General features: G+C 37.5%; 2 protein-coding genes across 2 annotated transcripts in view; one reads left to right on the forward strand and one right to left on the reverse strand.

The window, feature by feature from the left end:
• Positions 1–821: 821 nt before the first annotated feature.
• On the reverse strand, positions 822–4,735 carry LOC139944054 (autophagy protein 12-like). Its single transcript, XM_071941004.1, has 4 exons — positions 4,603–4,735; positions 3,917–4,053; positions 2,879–2,941; positions 822–2,087 (listed from the first exon to the last, which is right to left on the reverse strand). Exons 1-4 carry the CDS (start codon positions 4,724–4,726, stop codon positions 2,028–2,030), a joined length of 384 nt encoding a protein of 127 aa, XP_071797105.1. The 5' UTR covers positions 4,727–4,735; the 3' UTR covers positions 822–2,027.
• Positions 4,736–4,832: 97 nt separating this feature from the next.
• The window catches only part of LOC139944357 (cytoplasmic phosphatidylinositol transfer protein 1-like), a 32,415-nt gene continuing 10,810 nt past the window's right edge, over positions 4,833–26,437 (forward strand). Inside the window, exons 1-5 of the mRNA XM_071941360.1 lie at positions 4,833–4,982; positions 13,001–13,149; positions 17,899–17,996; positions 24,355–24,362; positions 25,793–25,864. Of these exons, the coding sequence (XP_071797461.1) occupies positions 4,935–4,982; positions 13,001–13,149; positions 17,899–17,996; positions 24,355–24,362; positions 25,793–25,864 (375 nt within the window). The 5' untranslated portion in view covers positions 4,833–4,934. The remainder of the gene's footprint in view (positions 4,983–13,000; positions 13,150–17,898; positions 17,997–24,354; positions 24,363–25,792; positions 25,865–26,437) is intronic.

Raw genomic sequence — 26,437 nt, forward strand, 5'->3', positions numbered from 1 at the left:
TATTATTAAATTCCTGTATCCGTCCAAATATTCATTACTAATGTAAAAAATGTAATGGGTGTCAATGATAACATTATTACGCACTTATTGTAAAAATATCTGTGGCCTTTCTTTTTCTTCTGATCAATTTAATTCCATGTATTATTGATCATTTTGTTCGTAATAAATTAATTGATTTTGAGAGATAATAGTTTAGTTTGTACATTTACTTACTATAATAAAAACATGTATTGTTAACAGGTTCTCTGATGTAATAAACTTGGGCATTTGCCATTGTGTCTTCAAACAGGTCAAATGTGGTAATTATTTTGAGTACAATTTTTTATATATAAAAAGTGTGTTAAGGTTAAAGGAACACGTTGCCTTGGATCGGACGAGTTGGTCAAAACAAAAGCGTTTGTAACTGTTCTTTATAAATCGCATATGGTTGGAAAGATGTTTTAAAAGTAGAATACAATGATCCACACAAGTTTGCATCGAAATTGCGTGGTTTTCCCTCTACTGTACGAACTAACATGGTCGGCCATTTATGGGAGTCAAAATTTTGACCCCCATAAATGGCCGACGTGTTAGTCGACGACGTAAAAGGAAAACCACGCAATTTCGAGGCATGTTTGTGTGGATCATTGTATTCTACTTTTACAACATCTTTCTACCCATATGCATTTTATAAAAAACAGTTACAAACGCTTTTCAAAGACCAACTCGACCGATCCAAGGCAACGTGTTCCTTTAACTACAAGCTCAAATTGAAAACAAAGAATCAATTAATTGAAATTCACAAAACACCTTTGAAGATCATTTACAAAAAGACAACATAATCAATTTGAATTTGTTTTCATTTATTACAGTATTCTATTTGTACATTTACAGTTATAAATATTTACACTAAAGAAATTCAATATGAAACTGAATTGATTTGTAAAAATAGGAAGTTAAACAACACATTTAGTTTGCTTGACATTCAAACCTGCCGTCGATTTCACAAAGAGTTAGGACTCGTCTTATCTCGAGTTAGGACGAGTAACTCGTCCTAACTTAGGATTAATCTTAAGGTCTTCATGCTACAGTGCAGGGTTGGGACTCGTCCTAAGTCCTAAGATTAGTCTTAAGTTAGGAAGAGTTTTGTGAAATCGACGGCAGCCTCAATTGAGGCAACAAAGCAAAGTCGCTGTGTTTGCTACGGTTCCACCTGAAGTTTCCCCCCGTTTCATTCAAAATAAATTGTACATGTTCTCTTTTTTTTTCGAGTTTAAACTTTCTAATGCCTTCATTAGAGTCTAAAAATTAGTTTGTTCACCCTATCCCTCTGAAATGGGTTAACTTTGTTTTTGACTTGTTCAGGCTTCAACTTTATCTCCCCAGTCTTCCTGTCTAATATAACCAATGTTAAATGTCTTTACTTGAAGTAAAGAAAAGCCCCTGTTGTATTTATGATGTTTCAGTAATCAATAAGACAATGCAAGAAAGATTTAAATTTGACCGTTTTAATTACCGGGCATGATACTTGTCCTACTTAAGTCTGAATTCAATGTTTTGGGAAAAAGTCTGGTAGAAAGAGAATGGAGTCGCATCAAATAAACTCAGTGTGAGTGATTTCTGCCATGAAGTAGGATCTTACAACCAATAAATCTGTGCAATTGTATTAGAGTTAAATGGCTTTTGTAGCCAGACATTTTACTGAAACCTTGTTAACGTAATACCGTTTTACAAGGTTTAGTTGGTGAACATGCAGTTTGTGAAACCAAACACAACCACTTGCTTCAACAGTGTGTTACATACACCATGGAGGAATTCCTCCATGCATACACTGCATCGAGTCTTTGGGTGAATTTGTTAGCAAATGAAATAACTAGCTTAAGGACCACTCACTCATATTCAGGTACTCATATGCAAGGATATTCAGCAATGAAATGATCTATTGGTATAGTAAGAGTTCAAAATCACCATAACTCACATGAAATTGCACTTAAAGGTTATAACAGATTCCAGCCTTAAAAACACCAGCAGAGCATCGACAGGTCTTATCAACCCCACGCTTCACTCTTGCAATAGTGTAGGACTAGTTTGCCGTCACTCCCATAGCACTGAGGTAAAAAAGTAAAAAATAAAACAACCAAGTTTTAAAACAATGTGGGCTCGTACACTGACAAATTAATTTCAGTCAAGAATCATACAAATAAAAAAATAACAACAAATGTTAGGAATATATTTCTCATTTTCATTGTTTACTCCTTCATTTTTCACACTTCATTCTGCCCCTCTTCTTTCTACTTGTAGGGTTTGAAACTTTGCTTGGTGTAAGGTTTACTGTTGAAAAGTGTTGTTTCTGAAAAGAACAGGAGGTTGGCAACCAGGAGATGTCAACCACTGGTACTTCACAAGAGAGATTTACACATGATAGTGCTCATGGAAACCTCACCTAATCTTTTTACTTGACAGTTCCTGTATACTTGTCTGTGTGTATTGTGTTAGCATTTAGCATACCAGAGAAGGACTTTCCCAGGGTCAAATGTTTGTACAGTATCCGGCATAATTTTGAGATTCTTGGAAAAAAGGTGGGAAAATATTTTGTGATTACAAAGACTGACCAATACATGTAATTTAGATACAGAGCTCGATTTAATACATTTTTCAGGTTATTTAATGACAGGTTTCCCTGATTTTTCCCAAGGCAAAAACAAAAATCAGTTTTAGTAGGAAGATATATCATGTCTGATGTATATAACTTTGAAAATCAATAAAAATAAAGTGATCAATTTCTACTGAGCTAAAAATACTTGCAAGGTGTGGCTGTTAGATTCTAAACAGATTCAAAAGCAAACAACTTGGCCTTAATAGAGCAATTGCTGATTGTTGTGCAAAGGATTTTTTTTACCTCAAAGAGATTTCCAATTTCTTGATCTGGTGACGGAGCAAAGGCTTGATTTACATACAGGAACTAGAATAAGATCAACAAACATAAACATGGTAAGAGCAACTATAAATATAACTATTAATAGTAAACTTGCAGGTACAACCATGGGTTACCAAATAAACAAGGTAATGTAAACTTTGCCACACCATTGCAAATTGTGGACTGTCACTTGGTTGGAGGTGGAGTTCCATTATAACTGAACATTTATAACAATTTATTTGTTCAACTGAAGCATCAAAATTGAATGAGGTCAGCCTAATATAGTACGGTAGAATGGAATACTACAATAACAGACAGTTCAGAAAGCGGTTTATGAACATTTGCCACGGTCAATGTTATAAAACAAGTTGAATGTCTAAAAATAGCATATTGAAAGTGAACAGCTCACTAGCACTAGCAGTACAGTCAACCCTTATTACAAATAGGTTCTGCAATCTCTGCTTATTAAAATTACATTCAAAGTGATTTTCTACCTTCAGTACAGTTATTTTCTGCTTTAAGAAAGAGTTTGCCCCAGGCAATACAATACTCTTCAATCATTTGAAGGATGTACTCAAAAGGAAGAAGACCATTTTTACCACATGACACTGGAGTCTATAAAAGGCCCAAATAACATTCTGATTGTTTAAAGATGTTAAATTTGCATCGGGGATCAGGAATATTCATTTTGGTTTTTACCCATACACACCGATGTGTGTTGGCACTATATACTCAGTACTTACCCGAGTTCTGTGAACAATTACAGGCACACCACTTGGGGCAGGCTTCAAACCCACGACCTTTGCAAAAACCCACAACCTTTGCAATTCTAGAGCAGTGTCATACCAACTAGACCACCGAGATTGCCCGGTTTGGGTCCTACACTAATGGTGTGCCTGTGATTTTGTTTATTGAACTCGGGTAAGTACCAAGTGTACAGTTGACAGTGCTAACACGCGTCAGTGTATTTGGGTAAAAACCAAAATGAATATTCCAATTGTTGTTTACATGTATATTTACCAATGATTCAGAAGGTTCACACTTGATGTACTTCCTAATGAAGTCAATTACCCAGGTAACTTTCTTGGATTGGTCTACAGCCCATCTCTTCTTCTTCATGATAGGGGCATCTCCAGTTGCCCTGAGGAGTATATCCACTAAATAAAAAAGGTAAAGGGGAGACATTTAGTTTACATCAATAGTAAATCAAAGTGACTGCAAAAATTTTAATTCAATTGTTCAATGATTTCTTTCAACACAACACCCCTCCAGCTATGAAATGGTAAGGCCCTCGGGTAAACAACTCCTTAAAAAGATTGCTGTGCGCATCACACGTAGCGCGTGATGTGGCACAACTGTTCCAGCCGTTGCTCACGACCAATATGAATGAAGAAACTGTCTTAATATTAAAGCACACTGTGCAAGCTCGTGTGTCACGCCCATATTTCAACACTTTTTACTGGTGTTATATAATCCGTTCAAACACCCTCACGTGATGCCCTCTCGACCAATCAGAATGGATAAACTGTCTAAAGGTATTTATGAATTCACATTTAATACTAAATGATAAAATAGGCCTTTTAAAGAATGTAGGGCCTAGGCCTTTTATTTATTAATAAATAAAACAAACACAACAATTATAACAATATTAGGCCTAACTATAGTTATACTGGGTGAAACGAGTGGTAAATGCTATCTCAACTTACCCTTTTCAGACTTCTTCTTAACTGGGCTTGTCACTGTCTCTTCAAGTTTTCTTTTGTCTTCTTTAATTTCTTCATCTGCACGAAAATCTTTCACTTCTGCTTCTGCTGTTGTTGCATTCGCCATCTTCTTGCATTATTTTAATTTGTGAATATTTGTGTAACAGCGCCACCTAGTGGTGAAATAGGAAAAGGCAAGTTTTATTGAAGTTGCCTTTTCCTCACCAAAAACATGCAACACAGACGAGGAAAGGAAGCACACAGCTCCAGAGAGAAGACGGCACTTCTTCTATTTAGACTTTCACTGTTGTCAACAAGTTGGCAAAAGCTGCAGGATGTTGATAAAGGAGTACAGAATATGCATGCCTCTTTCTGTGGAAGAGGTAAGAAAGTTTGTCTTGTTTTTGAAAAAAATTAATAACACTTTAATCCGTGTTAATTTTTTTATTTATTTTTAAGCTGTGATTAGCGTGAAGTAAAACTGAGGATGGTACCGTCTGCAAGTGCAATGTTTTGCACCATGGCGGTACGGCTTGTTTTGGTTGGTGTTCTGAATCAATGAATGGGGAAAGACTGAATATGAACCCTCGGCTACACGAGTATTCATTGACAATGTTATTGACAAGCATCTACTTATAAACGTAATCAAATATTATCATTGTCTCGCTATTTGGTGGATTGGTACTTCTTTTCTACCTCAGCTCAGTCAGGCTCTAGTTAGTTGTAAAGTGTTTTTTCAGCTGTGTGTTGTGTGTGTGTGTGGGGGGAGGGGGCGTGTGTAGTTTTTAGTGGAAATTGTTGTTGTGCATGTTGTGGGGAGGCGTGTTTCTTTGTACCTTCATGAATATGATAATACAGAAGGGTGAGCTAGCTGAGCATAAGCAGTGACTGCTTAATTGTAGGACTGCATGACTGATCATGAATAAGTATATAATTTTGGCTAGTCAAGTCGGATTAGCCCCACTTGTGTGGTCAACCAAGGCTACCTGAATCTAGTTGCGGTATTGTCGGCAGGAGGGTTACGTTATCGCAACTCAGCTGAATCCTGAGCCTAGCCTTGGCCAAACAAGTGGGGCTAAAGTAATGTCGGCTGCTGATGTCGCTTGACCAGATCCGGATCATCTTTTGAATGTCAAAATACTTTAAATCCCACAACCGTCATTAACGTGCATCTATTCTCAAGTAACAATTGCACTTGTAGTGTTTTTCAGCCAAAATTTGTTTTGTAAATTATGATCGTTTTCTCCGACAAACTCAAGAAAAACTGTCATTGACACTAATACAAGCTAGATCAAGTAGTACTACTCAATTTAGAACCGATTCTTAATGCATTTAAATAGACACTATTGTATCCAGCTATCATCCTACATGTTGATGTTGATGTGCCTGTGTCTTTAAAGGGTAAATTTGTATGTCCTTCCTCAATGCTTTAGTTTAAGCATAGCGTGGTAACAGGCAGCGTGCAAGTTGTGAAGTCAAGTGTGACCAATTAAATGTCAATGCAAATTGTAAAAGTCAATAAAATGATGGTTGTTGGCATGATTGAGTGCAGAATCCTCGAGAGCATAATTGACTCCACACTTAGGTAAATTGTAAGTCAGTAAATGGCTCTTCACACAGCGTTTCCTCTTTGATATAAGGAAGTAATTTTATGTATGGTGATCTAAAGGTTTCGGTAACACCAAAGAGCAAGGAATGGTAACACCATGTCATGACTATCTCTAATGAGTTGGGGTGGTTCTGAAAAGAACTGTTGGTTTTCAACGGTGTCAACCGTATGGTGATCTTGTCCATTTTTTAATTAATAGCACTGGACACCTTTGGTAATTGAAAAATCTAACAGGTCCTATTGGAAATTTTAATGGAGGCTAACTAGAAATTCTAATGGAGGCCAACTGGGAATTTTAAAGGAGGCCAACTATACGGCAACAGAAGCCACGGCCTCACTGGTTTCCATCTAGCCCTAGTACCTGTCATGTGTGTACAGTGTGTTTGTGTAGATGATTTTCCTGTGAGGGGAACTCGGCAAACTCCCACAAGACTATTAAATATTATTAAATTACTACCTAAAGTCAGAGTTCCTGAAACATTTTGCTTTCTGCTTACCCCTTTTCTGGTTCACAGAGGAGATTTATTGAATAGTGAAGTGACAGTAGCCTTAAAGACACTGGACATCTATGGTAATTGTTAAAGACCAATCTTCTCAATTGGTTGTCAAAGTTACGAGATAATAATGAAAGAAAAAACACCCTTGTCACACTGCTTTTCCCAGTTGCTTGATTTCGAGACCTCAAAATCTAATTCTGTCAAGGTCTCTAAATCAAATTCATGGAAAATTACTACTTTCTCGAAAAAACTACATTACTTCAGAGGGAGCTGTTTCTCACAATGTGAACTATCTAAGCAGCTCTCCATTACTCGTTACCAAGTAAGGTTTTATGCTCTTAATAATTATTTTGAGTAATTACCAAATTAGTGTACTCTGTCTTTAAGCTGATCTGATGCGCTGTAGATGATCAACTAATGTACTCAACATCATTTTTTATTATTTTTTTTTGTCATTCTGAAGAATCATAAATTGCTTGACGGTGTATAGCTGCCCTGGATCATATTGCATTACCAACCAACAATATGCTGGTACAATAATACAACTTAATATTATGTACACCATGCAATGTATTCTAGTCAGCAGTTGTGATGCAATGTGAAACATTATTTTAATAGGGCCAATAGAAACAAACTTTATTGATACCTCACTGGAGAAATTGATATGGCATTGACAAATAGAACTCTAGATGCATACAAACGATCAGTAGCAAAAGCATACAGTTTTTAAATATTGCATACAAAACACACACATGATTAGTAGCATCCATACATGCATACATGTACAACAGCAAGAAGACAATTTATGAATTTATTTGTTACGACAATTGTTTGTGATACGATGCAATGTACGCAAATGTTAGGCTTTTATCATGGTGCGGTCATCTTGATTTTCTCTCATTCAAATCACTGTAGCCAAACCGAGGTTTGAAGGGGAAGCCTTTTCATACAAAGAAAATGAACTTTCACTACAGGGCCCAAAATCATATAATAGAGCTGCTACATGTACAGGCACAAAATTTGCTAAGCATGAAATCTCTTCCTTGGTAAAAACAGGATTACCAACCAAATTTTAATTTGTTGCATATTCCTTGTTACTGTATCCAGCTGTTTTTTGCTCATCCTGAAAATCACTTTGAAATTTGGTTGGTAATCCTGTTTTTATCAAGGAAGAAATTTCATGCCTAAAGAAATTTTTGTGTGCTTAGCAGCTATGATATGAAATTGGGCCCTGATAGTTTTTTTTTAATCCATCATATTCAGATTTGCACACAAGGGAAGGGACTGTGTTTGTCCCATGCAGTGCCAATGTAAGCATGGTAAGGGATATTGTCCAGGGTATCGGAAAGGCTCAAATTGCAAAAGCAAACACCATTGAAATCACCTCAAAGGAGCTTAAAACAATCATTGCTGGAAATGAAAGTGGTGGTCGGCTTGGCCATGTTTGCTTTGGAAATATCTCATGAAATAGAGTGGGTGTTCCATGGTTATACGCCTACCCATGCATCCTGTGAGCTCAGAATTTATTTTGCGTTGGCTGGTACGTACATGAACTGCTTTTTTAAAAACTTCTTGAAGGGAACAAAGAACAACAACCCACATGAATGTATTTGACATAAATTATGTGATGAACAGTGTTAATGCATTGTTCGAATGTCAATAACTGTAGCAGGCTATGTGTATTATAGTTGACATGTTGAGTAAGACCAATAATAACTAATTCCGTGGCAGTGAAGTGAATCAAGAGAAGTCCCCTCTATCCATTACGCTAAAACTAAAAGGCCAATAAAGCAGGACGGTTGTTTTCAGATGTCGTAAGAAGTCCCCATACATTCTGAAATTCACTCCACACTTGTAGTATATTGCTCAGCAAAACAAGTTCTTACAAAAATCTGCATTAGTAAAGTAATACAATCATGGTGTTGCCCCAAAGGGGTTGTGCATGTACATTATGATTGCAAGCCAACGCTACTTCAATGGGAGACTCTTAGACGGTCCTTTTTCACAGTAGTGCGTGTGCTCAGACCTACTCGCCCAAACTGAGCATGTACGCGCAAAAAGGGACCGTTGAGTCTGCTGCCGCTAGCGTCTCAAAAGTCTCCTATTGATCAATACTGTTTGTTGTGGCCAGCCTGTGGAATTATTCACATCTACAGTATTGTCACTGGGGATCATCAATTTTTGTTTAAATATTTTGTGTGTGTATTATACCAATGATTTGTATACATTGTGCATTAGTTGTTGCCATCATGCCTGATGGGGGAAGTCCCATGTTAAAATAACCCTATCGCGTCTGAAGTTATTACACTGTCTGAAGTGCTTCCTTCATGTCCTAATATACAGAAATGTCTTTTTAAAAAGTAACAAGACAATGGTGATCACATTTGGGTCCTTGAACTTCGCTCTTAAAGGGGCACAACAACTTCTCCGGGAAGGGGAGCACTTTTTATTGTGGGGAAAACGTTTTTATTTGAACCTTGAAGAGGGCACACAGGGCACCGTGGCAATTGCTGGAAACAACAAGCCTGCTTCCTTTTTAAAGATGCTACCAATTTTTTTCCTCCTATTTTTTCCTTCGTTTTTTCCTCCTGTTTTTGTTAAATCAAAAAACAAAGCCTGACTATAACGATTTCAGACAAAAAACAATTAATTTTGAAAAGTAGTCAAATCGGTTGTAAACGTATTGGGTGGCCATTTAATTAAAAAAAGGCCTTCCAAAATATGTATGCTATAAACATGTGTTTTTTTGCCTTACTTCCAAGCCTCCATTAATATTTTTATTCTTTTGCTTTCAATTAATCTCCAGACCATACAAATGTAGAATTAATAATAAAACCATACGTGTGCACTGTGGTCATGGACCTGTACATAATTCCTACATATTATTATTAATACTTTCTGGATTTCTCTATTATGAATCTTAAAGGCACTGAACACTATTGGTTATTACTCAAAATAATTGTTAGCATAAAAACCTATACTTGGTAACGAGCAATGGAGAGTTGTTGATACATGTACTATAAAACATTGTGAGAAACCGCCCCCTCTAAAGTGACCTAGTTTTTAGAAAGAAGTTATTTCTCACTGAAATATTTGAATTGATTTCGACACCTCAGCTGAGGTTTTGAAATCAAGCACACAACTTGCGTGACAAGGGTGTTTCTTTCATTATTCTCGCACATTCAACGACCAATAACTGGGCTTAAAATTTCACAGGTTTGTTATTTTATGCATTTAGTTGAGATACACCAAGTAAGAAGACTGGGCCCAATTTCATAGCTCTGCTTACCTTAAGCACAGAACCGACACATACGGAAGCAGGGAATTCTGTGAATAATGTATGTTTTGCCAATGTGCGTCACCCATTATCGGCCATCTAAATAAATAGAAAAAGATTGTTTTCCCCTCTAAAAGAGTTTCTTGTCAGATATAAAATGCTCATGGATCCATGCAGGACGGTTGGTCTTTTACTGAGAAGTAATGAAGTCATAATGAAGATGTGATGAGAGAGATGGGATAGTCTTGAGGGGGGACTGTAAACTGAGAGGGACTGTTTGGAAAAACAAAGCAATATTGTGATGTGATCAATCTGAGTGAGTCATTTGTCGGAAATATCAGTGTTGGGAACACATTGAGGGGGCACCAGTCGCAAAAATGTAAACTTGATTGAATGTTGCATAGTAACCTCATTTTGCTAACCCAGATTTTCCTGTGCTTAGCAGGTTTTTGTGCTTGCAGGCTTTATGAAATTGGGCCCCCCGTGGCCTGAACTTCATTCATTGTTCTAAAACAGTGAACAGTTGTGAGCAACTGGCTTATATTAACTGGCTTATTATTGTGTTCTAGAAGCAAAATTAATGAAAAATTTCCCTAGTCATTAGTCAATTTCCCTTGTTGTTTTTATGCATGATGTTTTAAGTAACTATTCACATCCCCTTTAAGGCAGGGTCATAGATTTGTAACTCCCCAAATTAATGACAGTAAAAAACATACTAAGTTTTTATGGTCATTGATCCTTTGGAGTGTAAACCAAACTGTGACCTTACCTTTAATAATATCTGTTTTCAAGGATCATACACGCCTGCTGGATGAAGTGATCAAAAGATCTTTTTTTTATTGTAGTGTACAAAAAAAACTACACGTTGTTTCCCCCAGGCCATCACAATCGTCTAAAAACCAATCTGATGGCAATGCCGATTTATCATCTTTACATTAAAACAGATCTCTGCATCCGCGATCATACTCAGAGACTTGGGATACGCCGGAGTGCGGAGGAAAGAGTTTCCATTTGCCTTCAGGCGCAACTTAAAAAAAGACTTTGAATAATCGCAGCCATCATTTGCAGAAACTCAATCTCGATATACTGGCCACTGTTCGCACTGTGTTATGCTGATTAGCGTTAAGTGTTACTCAAGGGACGTCTGTTTACAATCTGAGTGAATTGACCACAGAGTTATAGGCCTCGTTATAAGATCTAGAGCAAGCACTCTCTCTTTACCTCACCTAACTCTGCTGACTCATCCATAGTTGCAAATCCCTATGGGTCAATTGCATACAAATGGAAAATGTTTGCTGTGTGTTTATATGCAATGTCAGGTTCATACTTCCTTTGAATGCGAATGTGAGACAAATTTTGACGTCGCGTATTCGCAACGAACAGTGTGCAACAAGTAGGATTTGAAAGTTTGAATGGTGGAAATACGACATAGAAAGGTTTGTGGTAACACCATACAATTATAATCTCTAAATGAGTTGGGGTGGTTCTGAAAACGAGACGTTTCGATCAGTATGCTCTGATCTGGAAATTCTGGAAATTCGCAACAGTTGACTTGTGCTCAACTCCTATTTGCAAGAAGTATGAACCGGGCTTAAACTGGTGAGCTACCAGTGTTTGTCTATTGATCAGCAATGCGCAATGTTCTCAATTGGCAAAAATACTTTATGGCAAGCTGTATCACATTTTTTGTGTGTACTAGTCCTATTGTGTACGCTCTCAAGTTTTTGCAAACGTTATAAATTGTAAAATGAAAAAACACAGCTGTTTTGCTGATCATTCTACAATAGTGGGCATACAACTGTTCATTACATGTTTAGCAGATTTCCTGTTTTTTTTTCTTTCTACATTTCCTCTTTTGTAAACACACTTTCATGTAGTAGGCCTAAAGTTTTTACCTTGTGTTGTAAAAACTACTGTACATGTAGAAAACACAGCGCTCTCTGTAATGTATGATAGCTATACCATTTGGCAGAGCAGCCAGGCCTGGAAATGCAAATAGAGCCATGGTCACTGTTTTGCAGGTGTGACTATCACATCAGAAGTAACTATTATAAATGGTAAACATGCGAGTACAACCATGACATGTATAAACAGGTTTGTCATTAAAAGACACTGGACACTATTGGTAATTGTCAAAGACCAGTCGTCTAACTTGGTGTATCTCAACATTTATGCATAAAATAACAAACCTGTGAAAATTTGAGCTCAATTGGTCGTCGAAGTTTCAAGATAATAATGAAAGAAAAAACAACCTTGTCACACGAAGTTGTGTGCTTTCAGATGCAAGTTGATTTCGAGACTTCATCTAATTCGGAGGTCTCGAAATCAAATTTGTGGAAAATTACTTCGTTCTTGAAAACTACAGAGGGAGCTGTTTCTCACAATGTTTTATACTATCAACCTCTCGCAATTACTCGTTACCAAGTAATGTTTTATGCTAATAATTATCTTGAGTAATTACCAATTGTCCACTGCCTTTAATGCATATTATGTTGAGATACAACCAAGTGAGAATACCCCTGAGTCTTTAATAGTTTCAAAACGTGCACTGTCCAAAGAGATCCACTGCCTCCAGGAATCTGCAATGGCTCGATCCTTGAATTAAGCATGGTTGAATTACATGCACACATTCCCACTAGCAGTCAAACCATGGTCGAAGATGTCATGGTCAAACTGATCGTTGATTAATAACTTCAATCTAATGATTGTGGAGTCTCTCGACTTTCAATCCCATAATCTAATCATTGGTTACATGGAAATTGAGAGGGGACGAAATTGAGTGGGTGAAAAGTGCACTCTGACTTTTGAGTGCAAGATTTAAAGGCACTGCATGGACACTATTGGTAATTACTCTAAATAATTATATTAACTGTTGATACTGTAGCATAAAGCATTGTGAGAAACAGCTCCATCTGAAGTAACATAGTTTTTGAGAAATAACCATTTCACAATTCTACTCTTCCCTCCTGCTAAATCTTTTTATATAAATATCTTTGCATTCTAATTTTTTCTTCTCAGTACAAGACCGGTCAGCTGTATATGATTGCCAAGCACAGCAATGAACAGTCACATAAAGGAGAAGGTGTTGAAGTAATAAAGAATGAAGACTGTCATGATCCAGTGCATGGCAAGGGGAGGCTAACAGAGAAACGGATCTACCTGTCTAGGTTTGTATACAGTTTATATAAATATCTTTGCATTCTAATTTTTTCTTCTCAGTACAAGACCGGTCAGCTGTATATGATTGCCAAGCACAGCAATGAACAGTCACATAAAGGAGAAGGTGTTGAAGTAATAAAGAATGAAGACTGTCATGATCCAGTGCATGGCAAGGGGAGGCTAACAGAGAAACGGATCTACCTGTCTAGGTTTGTATATCAGTTGGGACTTTAAACCATTTAGGGTGGCATGGTTGGCTTGTGCATAAAGCGCTCGCCTCTCACCAATGGTGATGTTGGTTCGATATCCCACGAGGGCCAGTTGAGTTGCGCGTTGGTTCTTTGCTTGTGCCACTAGGGGTTTTCCCAATAAACATAGGGTTTAAAACAAATAAACATTGGGTGGCATGGTTGGCTTGTGTGTAAAGAGCTCGCCTCTCACCAAGGGTGATCCTGGTTCGATACCCGGCCAGGGCCAATATGTGCATTGGTTCTCTGCTGTGCCATTAGGGTTTTCCAGACCATCCCTTTCCCTCCCTCATGAAAAAATCAAACACTTTCAATCTCTGGCTGTGCTCCGTGATCATAATGGGTTGATGTGGCTGGCTGCCAAAGGCGCCCTTGCATGCCTGCTTCTCAAACACGTTGTAAGGATGATTGGTCTCCAAATTAATGATTATAATTGTTATAAATAATATTATTATTTGTAGATTGTTTATAGTCAATGTAATGCTGATTTATTGGAAAATTTTTCAAGAACGGTACAATAAAGCCAAGTTCCCATTGGACGTTTTCTTCCGCTGCCACAGGGAAAGTTATGTGACTGGCTTTGGTAGAACATCTTAGGTGAAAGGCACAATAGAATAATTCTACCGTTCAATCCCACCTGGACTCATAATTCCGGAAGTTTATAGCACTTTATGTAATTTTTGTAAAAGGCACTCTAATAGATATTATTTTTATTTATAACAAGTAAGCTTTCGGGTATAATTACACAATTTCGTTTTGGGGTCATTATGAAAATTGGATCCTACCAAAAAAAATACCTGTAACACTTAAACCAGAGTAAACAAATTGCGAAATCTGTTTCCAAATTTACAACAACAGATGGAGCACACTTGGGATGTGCCACTTTTGTGACTATTGTAATTGGATAGCATTCTATTTTTAATCGCGGAAAGTGCGTTGACATCTGCTCCACATTTACCAGGTTGGCTCAAATTACACACTCAAGAGATAAGGATACTGGTCCACTGGTACCCTGCACTGCTGTTGCAATTCTCAATTTTGGAATGGAATAGCTAGAAAGGATTAACAAATTTACACAGAAGACAAAAGTTTTTTATGTTTCTGAAGCAAATAAGCATAAACTACAATGTACATGGTGCATAACCCTAGTTTGTAAAAAACCCAACAACACCCCTGGAATTTCACTTTTGAGAGGGTATGGCCATTTTCCTTTTGCAAAGGGCACTTCCATTGGAAAGTCAATGTGAAAATCTGAAGGGGCGCTAAGGCCAAGACCAGGGGCAACGGAGACCATGCCTCTGAGACTTACGTCGTAATTCCAGGCCTGCTACAATACTATTCCTTTAAGCAGCAAGACTGGAATGTTGGTGGGAGGTCGTGGACTCTGTTACTTTGGTCTTGGCTCCTAGCCTTCGTACTTAAAAATATTTCGGCCAAATGCAGATATAAAAAGAAATATTTTTTTGACTTTGTCCATGTTATCAGTACAGATTGCTCCCTCCAAAGTCCGTCTTAAAACTGAAATTACCAGAGAGAGAGAAATAAAATACTTTTGATTTAGCTGTCATTAATTTCCACAATGCACAAATATGTAGAAATTATACACAAGCAATACATTAGTATGAGATGCAAATTAATGGCAACGTTTTAGGGAGATTCTTTTGTTCCCTAACATATGGACCTGGACAAACAAACATGTGTACAGTTACCCTCCAAAGTCGGTCTTAAAACTGAAATTACCAGAGAGAGAGAAATAAAATACTTTTGATTTAGCTGTCATTAATTTCAACAATGCACAAATATGTAGAAATTACACAAGCAATACATTAGTATGAGATGCAAATTAATGGCAACGTTTTAGGGAGATTCTTTTGTTCCCTAACATATGGACCTGGACAAACAAACATGTGTACAGTTACCACGCATCATTACATGTGAATTAAACTTGAATTAATTTTTTTTTTGTAATTCCAATTATGCACTGAGTCTGTAAATCTCCTGTAAATTGTAACATCTGAGAGAAGTTCTTGGTCTGGAAAAGGGGGACACAGACTCGCCAGCCATTTTTTCAGGAATTTTCCACTTAAATTGTCCAATCTCATCCCGGAATAACTCCTGTAATTTTGTCTCACAATAATTTATAGACAAAAAACCCTTTAATACATAGACAGAAGCGCGGTATTTGTTTCAAGGTTGACATTATTACGCTCTGCTGACGCCTCTATGAAACTTGTTCTCATTTCTTGTTTTCATATGGGAATACACAATTAATGAGATTGACGGGTGTTCAGATATTGACGTTGTATTGGACTTGAAGTAAACAAAGTGACGTATTCAACGCTGGTATATAAGTCTGTACAAACACAACATCACGTATGTAAACACTACATCACATCGTGCACGTACACCTGTCCACCACGTCACTAACTAACCATCTTACATTGTTGACTGGGCATGTATTTATTGATTTTAATACAGGAAGTTATGATATTGAAATACCAATTTGTCTACAGTATTAATTGCCCCGGCATACATTCATCATGAGGTTCACAAACAGGGATGTTTGTGAGGCTTACTTGAAAGGGTTTCGTTGCTGTGTGTAATTACTGCCGACTGCCCAAACCCCAAATAAGTTAAGTGTGACCCTCACATTGAAATGGCCATCCAGTCTTGTGATGTAAGGCAATCTCTAATAAAAAGAAAAAGAAAAACCAAGTTTGTTATCACTTTATGCCAATATTTAACCAAATTTTCTTTGCCAACAGCTGTATTATTGTTTGGAATATTTTGGAGATTCTTGAGTCATCGTTTTCCTTGACATAGGTTTTCATAATTAGTTCGTGATGAGATGTTGTCATTAATAAAAATAAATAGAATAGTTTGGCGAATATACCGGTATATTCTAAAATGATTGCGTATTGGCCTGATACACATGTATTACATGTCCACATTAATTTATACGATTTAAACAACTAGACATAGAGTCAACCCCCTTGGTAATGTTCACTTGGGTGACATTCTTGCGTCTTCATACACATCTGCCACATAGTTAATCCCCTAAATTTTCGTATGAAATTGTCAAAACTACATACGGTAGCTATCACAGTCAGTAGCTATTGCTGATGAATCAAATGAAACTAATTTGTCAAGCAATTTGATGGTTGATTAGAAGCACAAGATGAAATTTTTCGCGTGATTGCTCGTTGAATCCGGGGTGTTATGTGTAGACTGCTCTCTGGTGGTAACCAAGGATGCGGAATCATTTTGTTGTGTTAAAGGAACACGTTGCCTTGGATCGGACGAGTTGGTCAAAACAAAAGCGTTTGTAACCGTTTTTTATAAAATGCATATGGTTGGAAAGATGTTTTAAAAGTAGAATACAATGATCCACACAAGTTTGCCTCAAAATTGCGTGGTTTTCCTTCTACTGTGCGAACTAACATGGTCGGCCATTTATGGGAGTCAAAATTTTGACCCCCATAAATGGCCGACGTGTTAGTCGACGAGGTAAAAGGAAAACCACGCAATTTCGAGGCATGTTTGTGTGGATCATTGTATTCTACTTTTACAACATCTTTCTACCCATATGCATTTTATAAAAAACGGTTACAAACGCTTTTCAAAGACCAACTCGACCGATCCAAGGCAACGTGTTCCTTTAAGTGGCATGGACATCTTTCTATTTTTCTTCATCACAGTCCAGCATTCTGTCAATGAACAATTTGAAGCTGCATTACATCACTGTGGATTCTCCTCTGACTGCTAGGAGGTTGTGTTATTACAAGGCTTGGACTTGACAAAACCGGCTACTTGGCTGCTGTATGCACCGTAGCACCTTGCAAACCCTTATAAGGTTCTAAATAGTTGGGTCTCAGAATTCATCACTGCAATAACCTATCTTTCTGAAAGTTTGTACGTATACTCAGCGCCTTGAGAACCTTGCTTGGTAGATACGTGCGCTATGTAAGACTTGGGTTACCAAACGTACAGACCCTTTAATATACTCCATGGATGGCTGATTGCAGTAATCCTGTAAGCAACACTGCCTAAGGTTTGAAATCAAGCCCAGTGATGCTGATACAGACAGCTCTACTTGTCAGACACCCCTGTGGTAATAGCACGGATCATTCACAAGCTCATCATGTTCTCTGTTTTGCCCAGTTCATTCATGGCTCGACTTTAGACTTGTAATCAAGTCATCGCTTGCTGTATACATTCCTACAATCACCTTCTGTGCATGAGCCTACATGTAATGTGCTGCTGTGTGCAGGCTCTAAATGTGACATTGGACTTTATCAAGTCTAGGCTCAACCAGTAATATAATTTTCTTGTTTTAAACAAATCTACTCCATTCAAACTTCCTTCATTTTAGAAGAATGCTTTGACCAACCTTTGGCTATGCCTGTTAATAATTCTTTCTGTTGTGCAATAAAAAATAAGTGCAGTTTTAATAAGTTTGCCCCTGTTTTGATTCACGTTTTTTTTTTCTTTTTCCTTTTTTTTTTGCAGTCGTCTCCCAACGTGGGTACAGAAATCCCTCTCCAAAATATGCAATTATTTCTACGTCACAGAAAAGGCATGGAACTACTTCCCACACACCATCACAGGTTAGTAAGATCATGGATTGTTGCAATACAGTATGAATTTAAGGAAACCCTTTCTAAGAGCATCAGGGTTAATGGTAGGGTCACTGTTTAGGTTTTTGTAAACAGGGTTGGACGGCATTGGTGTGTCGTGGCCGAGCGGATAAGAGCACCAAGCTCAAGCTCTGGTGCTTCTGTTTGAGTGTGGGTTCGAATCCTTGCCATTACACTGAGCAAGACACTTAACTATAATTGCTTCTCTCCACCCAGGGGTAAAAGGGTACCTGTGAGGGCAGAGATGGTTCTTGTTATTGATTTAGCAGAGTAACGCATATTTGTTGCACAGGCTGTATACTCCCTAGGGAGCTGAGATGGTTTAAGGAATGGTTTAAGACCAAGTGACCACTGGGGGTAATAATGTGAAGCACTTTGGGACGCCCTTTTACATTAGCTCCAAACTTTTACTTGACCAATGAGGTGTTAATATTGAAAAATACAAGACTTTGTCGGACTTGTTCAGTAGCCAGGTGTGACATTGATGCAAGGGATCAGCAGAGAAACAAGCAACCGTTTTACAATGACCAATCATAGTCAAACCAGCTGCTTGCATCGTAAACATGCTCAAATTTTTGGGGAACAAAGACTAGCAGGGCTTTTTCTCATGTAGCTCCAAACTTCTACTGGACCAATGAGGTGTTAATATTGAAGAATACAAGACTGTCGGACTTGTACGTTTGTACTTTTACTGGCCCGACACTAAAATCACTGGCCTCAGGCCAGCAGTCCAGTGTTAATTTAAAACCCTGTTGCACCATCTTCGAGCATTTAAATTTGGGAATGTCCAATAATTTTATCATAGTACCAGGTTTGCTCTAATTGACCCCTTGCACGCACGTCACTGTGCCACGCTCACCATTTTGGTGGTCAATAGGTTTACATGGTTTACGTGTAAACGCCGCGTACTTCACTGAATAACGCACAGTGACATTGCCCACCAGTATGGCGTTTCCAAGATTATTCAATGATGACGTCGGGTGAATTAGGTCAATACAATACATGTAGTAGGTCTTTCGAGTGAAGTGTACTATTTCAGACAAGGATGGCTTCCAAAATTCACTAACAAAATCTGTTGTTTCAATCGGTACCATTTATATTTTCAGCAGAAATTTCCCACAGGAAGAAGGCCAACAGTTGTCAAAACATCTGCTTCATGGTTACATAAACATGAGTGTGGCGCCATGTCCTGTACAATCGGGGGAATTCCACAGGAATTATTTGTCCGGTCCAATTGGGGTTACCACAGGAATCATTTGTAGTTGTATTCCAGATTTTCATGTTATTTTGCAGCTGTTTCCTGTCAACATTTCAGGGTACTTAGTGCTCTATTGTTTATCCCTAACAAAGTAACTTGTTCAAAAATATGTACACACAAGATCTAAAACATAGTGCTCTTACCAGGGGCCAATTTCATAGCGCTGCTTGACCATTAGCGGTAAGCTAATTTCTTGCTTACTATAGCAATAAAGTAGCTTAGAAGCACAATGAAATTATGCTTACCAAAATATGATTTGCAGCCAAAATGCCATTTCTCATGTACAATCTGTGACTGATATCCTGCTAATATTTGCTTAGCAGAAACTTTGTTTTTGTAAGGGCAAGGCAGCTACCTTCAGAAGACAGTCACCTCCATGAGGGATAAACCAATTAGCCGTTCTTATGAAATATGCATACAGACACTGGCAAACACCATCTATAAGAGTTAGTGCACCAGGGAGATGCTCAATTGCATCATGCCCCATAAAAAAGGCGCGGTGCTCCCTCATTTTCTCAACCAGTTAGTGTTAGTGCCCACGTGCAATTGCAATTGACGCATCTCTTGGGAAGTGTCTATTTGTAGTTCGTAGCCACTTATGGGACACCAAAGCAATACAATGATCATTGGCAGGGCTCCAAGCTGGGGGGGGGGGGGGTACATGTGATTCACAATGACTGTTAGGCTTGCAGCGCAAAATGTTTACTTGACCCTGCCCAGATTGCATAGAGGTGCTAAGCACAAAAATTTGCTTCTAAGCATGAAATATCTTCCTTGATAATAGCAGGGTTACCCACAAAATTTTGATTGTTTGCATGTTGCTTGTTCCTGGAATTAAGCTGTTGTTTGCTTATCCTGAAAATCATCGCGTGGAAATTTGTTTGGTAATCCTGTTTTTATCAAGGAAGCAATTGTTTCAGGGCAAGGTAGTTTTTATCTTTTGTATGTAATAAGCAATGAGCTAAGTATTAAGTTTTAATGGAAGATGTCAAGGGGCATCAACGAACCAGGGGCCGCATGAAGGCACTGTGACTCTGTGAAGCAAATATATAAGATCTGATCAGATGCATCCTGCTTGTTAGTCACACAAGGCACTGTACATGTACATTACTATGTATGGTACACATGTGTAGACAGTACTATGCACATAACATCATTGTGATAAAATGGACTTGGCGTCACTTTCATTAATTAATGACACACCACAAAGCGGATGGTATAAATTATGTGGAGTGTTTGAACATGACCATCTGGCGTCGCTTACAGGCATACTTTACATACATTATGAACACACAGCAAAAATAGGTAATCGGGGCAACTGGTAATCCTTCACATGACCTATCGGGAACGTATACACTTGGCAGGTACCGAGGAAGATGAACCATGATTGATGAACATGTAATCTCCACAAATACACCCATCGGTCAATATATGCCAGTGATTGGTCGATATGTGGGTCACACTCTATGGTCACATACATCTACACATTATTTAGCTGATCGTTTAATTCTTTCTGTCAATTGTTTCCTTTTTTTGAAAGTAAAACCTTGATATAAGTGCTCCGGCTAAGGCTCCAGCCTAGGCTCTGTCAGCCTGCTTGAATCCCAGTATCAAAAACAAATTTTTTTCAAAATATCTTAACAAGCCTTGAAGTAACAGCCTAAGCCCTGGTTTTGAAACTGTATTTCCTCCACTGTTTAAAGAAATAAAAGTAACTTATTGGGTGAACAAAGACAAATTTTGTCAAGCATTATTTGAACCAGCAACTACTGGATTTAAAGTGCTAGAAACTGAGGCATCTAATGTATGGCACCCCCCCCCCCACCCCCAAATAAGGGAGACTGGCAACTAAGGCTTACTGGCTCAGTTGTTACCCTACGTGTACCCGCTCTAGTCATTTGTTTAAACTATGTTAAATTTAAGTATTCAAAGGAGAAGAATCGTGCGCAGGTAAAACTAAATCATGGTGAGGACCAACTTGATCCCTGAAATTTGAATACCCGAAAGATTTGCACATCAGTTTATACAGTCAAACATCAATGCGTAATCAGTACTAAAAGATTGACTTGAGTTGACCCATTTATCCAATGATGTCATGACCAGCATGAGAGCCCTTTTAATGACCATATACATACATGTAGTACAACACCAACTTGTCAATTTACAGGGACCTGTCAACCTGAATTATACAGTTACTACCTCACAGCCCATGGTGTCTAATCTCCTTAGATTTGAATCCCTTAAGGATATTAAAATGTCAGTCACACAGGCTTCCTGACAAATTTAATTGACTTGTTTCTGTTCATGCTATTAAAAGGAATGATACATGTACAAGTGCACCTACTAAAAGCTTTGTCACTCTGCCACTTTTTGTTCATGTTAACTCTAGATGCAGGGTTTGCCTTTAACTGTTAAAGGGGACGTGGACATGCTCGGTATTTTGTCAAAGACCAGTAATCTCACTTGGTGTATCCAGACATATGCTTAAAATAACAAATCTGTGAAAATTTTGGCTTGTTTGGTTTAATCGAAGTTGAAATAGATTAATGACACGAAAAAAACATCCTTCATTGCTAAAATTTTGTGAGGTTTCAGATGGCTTATAAAAGGTTTTGTGCCTGATGAAATACTTGAGTGAAAAAAACTACATTACTTCAGAGGGTGCTGTTTCTCACAATGCTTTGTACTGTCAACATCTCCCCATTGCTCGTTTCCAAGTAACTTTTTACATTTATTTTGAGTAATTACCAATAGTGTCCAGTACCTTTAAAGTGAGTGGTCAGCAGTGTCAGGTACATGTAGCTTGTCATTTTACTGGTCATCACTCACCCTTTTCACTGATTCATATTTCAATCATTCTCTAGGATAGTAGGGAAGATTTTTTATTCTGGTCTTGTCAAAAGAATAATTTTACCAAAACTTAGTTAGCACCCTAATCATGAACACATGCTCTAGGGCGCTGAACATGGAAAAATAGACAAACTGAAAAATAAGAAAATACAGAATTTAACAATGGGAGTAAAAATTCTTTTCAACCAGTTAGTAAACAAACTTAATAAATAGAAAACCTGAGGTATTAAAAATGCAACTAGGTCTAAAATCTAAAATACAAAACATTATTACACATTGCAAGCATTAACAGTAGGTTAAAAATAGATTATTGACACTTAAAAAAATTATTTAAACCATTCAGTGAAATTATTCAATTTTAAATAGATAAGTTTTCAGTGCGCTCCTAAATTTGTTTGTTTAACTACAACCTATGAGATCTTGTGGATTTTCCACTGGAGCCCTGTGATAGCATCTCGGATTGAAAGTTCATTCTGGAAGGTTCATCAACACCATGTGTGTGTTTTCCAGAAGCAGGAGATACCATGGCACAAAGCCAACCTCTATTTATGACAAACCTACACCTCCGCAATAATTGCACAACGTAATATTGAGATGTTACACGAGGGGGTTGAGTTGTGATTGCTTCCAGGCCCAATGTCAGTAAAGTCGGTGGTCTATGCTTATTGGGTTTCACACAGAAACACGTATCCTCTGGGCTGATATCATCGTCAGTTGAAATCTGCTCAGTACACATAGATCTTAAAGGCACTGGACACTCTTGGTAATTGTCAAAGACCAGGTTTCTCACTTGGTGTATCTCAACGTGGCACAAAATGACAAACCTGTGAAAATTTGAACTCTTGGTCGTTGAAGTTGTGTGATAATAATGGAAGAACAAAACTCCCTTGTCGCACAAGTTGTGTGCTTTCAGATGCTTGAATTCGAGACCTCAAAGTCTAATTCTGAGGTCTCGAATTCAAATTCAAGTTACTTCTTTCTAAAAAACTACATTACTTCAGAGGGAGCCGTTTCTCACAATTTTGTTTATACTATCAACAGCTCTCCATTGCTCATTATCAATTAAGTTTTTATGCTAACAACCATTTTGAGTAATTTCCAATAGTGTCCAGTGCCTTTAAAGGGAAGGTAGTCGAGATTGATGTGAACATTACCCAGTTGGGTCTTCAGGCTTTTAAAAACTCATTCTTCTTTTCTTAAAGGCACTTGACACTATTGGTAGTAACTCAGAATAAATTGTTAGCATAAAAAACTTACTTGTTAATGAGCAACTGAGAGCTGTTGATAGTATAAAACATTGTGAAAAACAGCTCCCTATGAAGTACGGTAACAGATTTTTGGGGAAAGAGGTAATTTTTTACTCATATAATAAACAAATTCAGGCATGAAGCCTTTTATTAGACATCTGAGAGCACACAAATTTGTGCAACAAGGCTTTTTTCCCCTTCATTATTCTTTTGCAACTTCGATGACCAATTAAATTTTCACAGATTTGTCATTTTGCGCATTTTTGGCACTTGGGATACACTAAGTGAGAATACTGATCTTTGACAATTAGGGTACCAAAGGTGTCCAGTGCCTTTAATGTTTCAATATAGCCTACATGTATACTATAGGGCAATGAAAACTTAGACTGTGCTGCAAAGATTCTCTGGATCAAATATCTTTATCCACATCATGTTTGGAAATGACATTTCATACTTAAATTATGATTGAAGATCTTTGTATCTGCTTATACGTTGAGCCTGGATGGATGGGTGTTCAGTAATTTGGTGAGGGGGTAGTCTTACAGGAGGACTAATACATTTATTTTCACAGGAATGTGTAGTTTTATGCATGTTGGGATAAACCAAGTGAGAAGACTGGTCATTGACAATTACCAAAGGTGTCCAGTGCCTTCAACGTTTCAATATAGGCTATACACTGTTGGGGCAATGAACAGAAGGTCTTGAGAAAAGTTACAAATTGGAAGGGAAGGACAGTTAAATATTTATTTACTTATATATATAGTATGAAATCAAATTTCAACTTCGAGGAAAAATTTTGGGTTCAACTTTTTTTGTCTGAAGAAAATCAAATGCACTATCGTAGACAACATCCATTAAAACATTTTTCTTATTTTTCTTCCTTGCTAATGAATGATATCAACAATTGCCTCTTCCTTCATTGATGTTTCTTCGTGATGGTTTGACCTCCCGACCTTCAACCTTTGACCTGCAGAATACACGGTGAGTGACATTACTCCCTGGTAACATTAAACCAAGTTTTGAGGGTATTTTGAAAGATTCTAACAATGCAATCGGCATTGAAATGCTATTGAAAAATATCACACACCATTCCTTCTTTTACAAATTACAGTAAGTCTTTAAGATGAATTTCGAAGATGCATCTATTTGACCATTTGGCCATGCACCTATTTCATCATTGATATTATTAGCAGGCCTAGTTGCTATGTTTTTGAAAGGGCGAGGGCAACAAGGAATTTTTTCCTTGGTGTTTAAAGGCACCTCTATGAGGAAATTGTAAATTTCTATTGGAATATTTCTAGGGGCACTAAGCCAATGACCAAGGGCTATGTTGGCAAATTGCCTCTGTGAAGAATCAGACCTGCTGTGTTAAATGACCCTTTTCAACAGAAATTTCTCACCCTAAGAGATATACACATGGTTGTACCTGCAAGTTTATTATTTATTTACTGTTTCATTTTAGACACTTCTTGCCATTAGTTTAAAGAGCGATTACCAAACGTAGGCTATACCTTCCCTTTAAGGTCTGTTTTTTTGGGAGGGCAGATGCTACTACATAGATACAGTTTCTCCATCTTAGAAACACCTGGATTCCTGTCTTGATCACGTCTTAGGGAGGTTTTTAATCAGAGTGGTGGGCCATCTCAGTGACAGGATGGTGTCATCTGACAGATGATGAGTATAGACTCAAAGAGTCTGGTAAATTGGATTGCCGACCCTCCTGACAGGGACAGGCACTCAAGGATTTTGCCAGTTGAAGAGTGGAATTAATATGTGTTGTTTTTACTTGTGAATTAATTAGGAATTTTTTTTATTTTATTTGTCTTGCATCTTGGGCACGTTTGACATCAGGTTCATAGTGTATCATGTAGCCTGTATGTACCCTACCAATAAAAACAAAAATGGAACGAAATAATGAATACAAATTAAATAAAATATCAACAGAAAATGACAGCATATTTATTTGTAGCATAATCCCCTAAAACAAACACATAACACACAAAACAAAACATGGGACAGTTAAAACTTTGTTATTTTCTCTCTTCTGAACCCGATAATTTTCTCTGTTCTATTATCAACTCTTAAAATGAATGGCAATGAAAGCTGACTTGGTACAGCAGCTTACGATAGTATAAAATATTTGGAGGGTCATTTCACTTCAAAGTTAAATGTGGTTATGGAATTTTTTTCCTTCATTTTTCATCCCCCGAAGTTTGAATCTGAGAAAGGTTACTGTACAAACTGGCTGTACGGAACATTGGTTTTGGATATCTAGATGTAATTTTGACATTAGAAATTTACAAATGACTTTTAATGCACGAGTTAAAAGATTGCATTTAAAAGGCTAGCAATTAATCGTTGTAATTCTCACTTTTTTCTTAAAACCAGTGAATGTTATCTTTATTTTGCAGTGTTCATTTTTACCAAGGTTTAGCATCTTCATAGAAACAAGATATGAAAACAACAGTGGAACAACAGAAAATGTAAGTATCAACCTTTCTGACCCTCTTTTAAAGGAACACATTGCCTTGGATCGGTCGAGTTGGTCTTTGAAAAGCGTTTGTAACTGTTTGTTATAAAATGCATATGGTTAGATTGACATTTTAAAAGTAGAATATAATGACAAGTATTACTCGAAATTGTGTGGTTTTCCTTTTACCTCGTCGACTAACACGGTCGGCCATTTTTGGGAGTAAAATTTTTGACTCCCATAAATGGGCGACCATGTTAGTTCGCAAAGTAAAAGGAAAACCACGCGATTTCGAGGCAAATTTGTGTGGATGATTGTATTCTACTTTTAAATTATCTTTCTAACCATATGCATTTTTTAACAAACAGTTACAAACGCTTTTCAAAGACCAACTCGACCGATCCAAGGCAACGTGTTCCTTTAATACATTTCCAGAACCATTTTACCGTCCTTACTTGTAGCTCAGAATGTACAAAAAGCGCCAAATGCTGAGAGTGCTTTACCCAATGCATAAGTCCACTTGGGCAAGAATTCTTGTGATGCACATTAAGCATTAAATGCTGGGCACACAGTTTTATGAAAGTGG

The sequence above is a fragment of the Asterias amurensis genome, chromosome 11 (assembly GCF_032118995.1).
Source record: "Asterias amurensis chromosome 11, ASM3211899v1".
Classification (NCBI taxonomy): Eukaryota; Metazoa; Echinodermata; class Asteroidea; order Forcipulatida; family Asteriidae; genus Asterias; species Asterias amurensis.